The sequence below is a fragment of the Glycine max genome, chromosome 2, assembly GCF_000004515.6.
Source record: "Glycine max cultivar Williams 82 chromosome 2, Glycine_max_v4.0, whole genome shotgun sequence".
In the NCBI taxonomy this organism is placed as follows: Eukaryota; Viridiplantae; Streptophyta; class Magnoliopsida; order Fabales; family Fabaceae; genus Glycine; species Glycine max.
In genome coordinates this window covers 11592770-11598339 of record NC_016089.4, presented here as the reverse complement: position 1 = coordinate 11598339, position 5570 = coordinate 11592770, and the positions used below count along the sequence as shown (strand labels likewise).

The window sequence follows — 5570 nt, the reverse complement described above, 5'->3', positions numbered from 1 at the left end:
ATCAGGGGTGCTTTGATTCTTATTTCTCCTTCAAGATTTACTTTCACTAGCATTTTTCATCCTACTTTTACATGTGTGTAGGAACCTTTGTTGTAAAGGGAAATATCAAAAGAAAATGGTTAAATAATGATTTTAGAAATTTTGCCACCTAACTTTCATTATTTTGCAAATTTTAACACTCAAGTTTTTTCTTTAAATTTTATCACTCAACTTTCATTATTTTGCAGATTTTACCATCAAAGTTTTTTTTTCGCGAATTTTACCACCAAACTTTTAATATTTTGAGAATTTTACTATCCAAGTTTTTCATTTTTATGCCTTTACCATCACATTGGTAACAAAACAACATCATTTTATTTTTTCTTTAACTTTTTTATGATCATGAATGTCGGTAAAATATGCAAAAGAATTGAAAACTTTAATGATAAAATTTGTAAAATAATGAAAGTTAAATAGTAAAATTTACAATTAAGTCTTTTTCAAAAGACGAAACTGTCATCTCATAAAGCTTTGAAAGCATATGACAATTTTCGTAAACAAATCCAATCAAACATTAATAACAGATTTTGTAAAAGAAATTTTTTTCACAATAAAATAAAGTTCAAATTCTAAGTCATATAAACACAAAGAAATAGAGATATAAGATGCACAGAGTTATATATTAGTTCATCTCTACCATGAGACTATGTTCAATTCTTGGAAACCTACAAAGTTTCACTAACTTCAAACAAAGTTATAAATATTGTCTACTGTCACTCCTAACTCTTACAATCCAAGCTTATCATCAAGCTTGAAATAACCTAATATTCTTTGTTCTACCAAGTCACTACTAGGTCTAAACAAATCAAAAGATTTATTGTTGGTTGGTTTTCTCATTGACTAATTCTTAATTAACATCTTATAGACAATTATACAATTTAAGCATTTAGACTTTTCCCTCAGGATATATAAAATGTTTTGAGAACTTTTACAACTTTACAAATTTACAAGATAAAGCTTGAGAAGAGGGAACTAAAGATTTGAATTACTTGCCTATTGTTCATAACTTTAACTCTTCAAAGCTTCTTGTATTTATAAACCTTTCTTTAACAAGTATCCGTTGTTTCTAAATGCTTGCATTGAATGCACGTTCTCTCCATGCTGAGAAACCACTCTCTTTATCTTTCTTGAAGCATACTTCAATTGTAGACATGAGCATTTGCTGAGAGCAAGTCTCTCATAATAAGTATAACAATACGTCTCTTTTGATATGTTTGAACTTGAAGGTGTTGAATGTTCTTTTACTTCTTAGTCTTCAACATATCATAAGAAGAATATTTTTAATACATTTTCTGCAAAATGAATCTTGGACACAAAATATTAAATAAAATCTTAAATATTTTATCATAACTTAATATTTGGTTACTTCTGTTCAAATCATCAAACAAAAGTATAACATTCTTCGTCTGACTACTTATAAAATGTAACTTTTAATCTTTGTATTTATTTATATCTAATCAAAATTATTGAGTGCTAATTCATCCTCTGATTCAACGGTTGTCATGACATGCTCACTCGCTCGCTGCAAGGATCTCATGCCACAATGGGCATTCGCGAAGTGTCAAATCTTGAGGGTTGTGCGTGTAATGTGTTGTCATAACTCCATTGCTAGTTCATTCTTGTTGCAGGTATGTTGTTCACGATTTCATCTTCTACATTCATCAATTTTTCTTGCAGATTTGGGGGTTTCTATACGATCTCCGACGTGCTTACATCAATGTCTTGGTTTTGCTTGAGTTTCTGATCGCATGATTTTATAGTTTTGGTTTTGGTAATTTTACCGTTGGAAACTTCCTCCACTTCTGCAAGCGGTTGCCGACAAAATCTTTACTATACTAGCTTTGAGTTTATTTTCCTCAGCGTCATTGTGAAATCCTACGACAACGTTGACGAGCTAAGTGACACATGTGCCACTGTGATGAACCCCAGAAAATGGACTCAATGGAGTTGTCGCCGCTGCTGAGACAAGCATAAAGGCTTCAAGAGCTAAAAAAAAAAACATAGAAAAGAACGGTAGGGATAAATGAAGAAAGAGTGAAAGAGAAAAGATAAATATTTAAAAAATTAAAAAAAAATCTCAACCATCTGATTAAAAATTATTATATCTAAGGCTAGAAAATAACTTTCTTTTTGATGGTGGGTGACCTATGCAGGTGCTTTTATATTTGAATTTGCAAATTAGAATTTAACTCACCCAAATAAAATAAAATAAATAAATAATTTTGATTATTAATAAAATAATTAACAACTAATATTTAAATATTCACAATTTATTACAAATACACCTTTCATCATAAAAAATAAAGAAATGCACCTCAATATTAATTGTTAATTTATTATCATTCACTAAAATGATTTGTTTTAACTTCTAAAATCAATTCCTTGAGTTGGTTAAATATGATCATTGTAATTGCATATTATTTGTTTTTGGTTAGTTGAGCAACTTGCTGACTCCTAAGGCCTAAAATAAATTTTTAAAAAAATATTTTTTTATACTTTAAATGAAAGAATTATATGTTTGATTTTTTTTACCAATATATGTGAATTTTTTTGTCAACGTATATTGCATTTTTTTTTACTTTATAAAAACTAAGTAATATTTTGTTAGTAATTCTAAAGTTTAACTTAAAACTTAAATTTTAGTTATTTTATATTTAACCCCTATGTGTACACCTCCAACTGAGAGAGGTATGCACTAATTCCTAAATCAACTTTTTAAGTTATAACTCATATTTTACTATTATAATATATAAAATATTTTGTTATAATTTTTCATATACTTTTATAATTATAACATTATTATTTTATAATTTTATGTGCAATCAATCAATTATTTTAAATTTATTAATATATGTTATCGTAAATTTTTAAAAAATATTATGTGTGTTTATTAATTCAAATGTTTTACACATCATCAATGACAAGTAAATATGCGTGTGTATAGATACGGTCTAAGCACTTTTTTTAGTCTTAATATGGTCTAGGCACTTAATTATTGGACTATTGATCTCTAGCAAGAGTTTGTACTTTGTAGTTGCAACATGAGCGAAAATACTTTTATGTTTAATTATCAATGAATAGATTCATGTTGTCTCTAATTATATAATAATAATTCCAAATTTCTTGTATCATTATCTTTTAACTGGGATTACGTCAATCACCTATGTCTTCAACCTAGCTTTTGGCTCTAATTAAAATATCACATAAGACTTAAATCATCAATCCAAAATGGTGAAGGGACTGCGGAAGATCTTGAGCGTGCCGCCGCCGGAGACCACGATGGCCAAAATGGTGTCGGTCTCGACGGCGGGGCATGGGAATAACTTGAAGAACATATTTCACCATTACCTATGTTTCTGCTAATGATAAGGTCGTCCCACTCCAAGAATTTATTTTTTCCCACGCCCTATCCTTGATGAAGTTAAAAAATAGCCTTCTTGCTCCTTCCCACAGAAGAAGGAAGGCCCAAATGTTTCCCTCCACCATTTCCTCTAGTCACCCCTAGAAGAGATATCACATCATTCTTCAAACCTTCATCCAAAATTTTTCTAACCACCACAGCTTCTCTCACATCAGCTCTAAAAAAGAGTAAGCTATTATCTGCAAACACTAAGTGGAAAACAACAGGACCATCTGTACAAATTTTAACCCCATGCAACTCATCCTTCCTTTCTGCATCTTTTATTAGCATAGATAATCCTTTAACACACAATATAAAAAGGTAGGAGGAGAAAGGATCCCCAGATGCATGCCCCTTTATGGAGTAATAGCTTAATCACTTCATCATTTACATTAACATAGAAATTCGTTGAAGAAACACAAAGAATTATCCGTTTAACAAATTTTGTATGAAAGTTAAGTTTAATGAGCATCTCCTACAAATAATCTCAGTCAATTTTGTTATGCAATTGTACAATAAAATCATACTTCCTTTGTTATTTTTTTCACCCCCCAATTACGCAAGGGAGTGCAATTTCTCAAGGGGGGCAGTTTTGGAATATGGGTAAAATACATCCACGGGAGTAGTGCTATTAGCAAAACGGGTTGTGCCAATAGCAGTACCCAACAAAACAGGAGAACAAGTCCAACCAATAGAGGGAAAGATAGACAAACAGAAAACACAGGTTTAAGTTCAACTGTTTCAAGTCCTAGTACCTTCTTCCCTCCGAGTCCGAGTTTCAACTCGGTGTAGCAATGGCGATGATGCAAGGTGTGCAGAAGAACACACTGTACGTGGGAGGGTTAGCGGAGGAAGTGAACGAGTCGATCCTCCACGCGGCGTTCATTCCCTTCGGCGACATCAAGGACGTGAAGACGCCGCTGGACCAGGCCACGCAGAAGCACCGCTCCTTCGGCTTCGTCACCTTCCTCGAACGCGAAGACGCCTCCGCCGCCATGGACAACATGGACGGCGCCGAGCTCTACGGTCGCGTCCTCACCGTTAATTACGCCCTCCCCGAACGCATCAAGGGAGGGGAGCAGGGCTGGGCGGCCCAGCCCGGTAAGCCCAAAACCCTAACCCTAGCATCGGCAAAATTGATTTTGTGTATCAATGTTTTCATGGCAAAATCATGTTAATAGTAAATATTAAAAAGTATACGAAAAAAAAAATTATACAGAGAAGCTACCTAGAGTTACTTCAACTCGGAATCAATTCTGGAGTTCTAATCATGTGAAAAGTTATCTGAAATCATGTTAACTGATATTTCGATGTATTTCTTGGAAATCCAATGTGAAACTAAACACGCGCTCAATTTCATTGTTTTTGAAACCCTAAGGAGTGAATGTTTTAATTCATTCTACGTGTATTTTTTGTGGTTTTTGAGTGGTTGATTGATTGATTATGTTGTGTGTGATTTCAGTTTGGGCGGATGCGGATACCTGGTTTGAGAGGCAGCAGCAGGAGGAGGAGATGAAACGGATTGAGGCAGAGAATCGTGCAGCGATGCAGGCGGCGGAAGACTTGCACCGGAAGCAAGTAGCAGAGCAACGGGAGGGAGAGAAGGAGGAGGAGATTGAGATCAAGGATGATCCTATGGCCAAGGCTGAAGCGGAGGTTCTTCAAAATCAATGACTTGTCAAAATGACGCAACTTGGTGAGGGAAACGCTGGGTTTTGCTATTTGTTTGCCTCATTGTAATGTCTGATGAATCTTGTGTATGGTATGACATGGAACTGTAGAATCTGAAACAGGATAGCTAGTGAAATGAAATCACCATTAGTTTGGAAATGAAATTACACTACTTTGAACTTTAGATTCATATATACATATAATGACCTTACAACACCCAGTTTTTTCTGATTATTTTAAGGTTATGTATGCTTCTGTTTTTAAGTGACATTTAGGCACATCTAAGGTAAATATGCCTCATGTAGTACAAACTGAAGTAGGACTTAAATTTCTATAGTCTTACAACTTCTAGAGCTAATTTCAATGTTGTTCTCCAGCAAAAGGAAATTTACATTGATGAATCTAACTAAATTCTGTAGATGCTGAATAGATTCTGATTCTTACTTCTCAGCCAATCCCA

General features: G+C 33.5%; 1 protein-coding gene across 1 annotated transcript; it reads left to right on the top strand.

Annotated features, from left to right (window-relative positions):
- Window positions 1-4138: 4138 nt before the first annotated feature.
- LOC100809447 (RNA recognition motif-containing protein) lies at window positions 4139-5326 on the top strand. Its single transcript, XM_003518735.5, has 2 exons — window positions 4139-4540; window positions 4902-5326. The coding sequence occupies exons 1-2, from the start codon at window positions 4234-4236 to the stop codon at window positions 5111-5113; spliced, it is 519 nt and encodes a 172-aa protein (XP_003518783.1). The 5' UTR covers window positions 4139-4233; the 3' UTR covers window positions 5114-5326.
- The last annotated feature ends 244 nt before the right edge of the window (window positions 5327-5570 follow it).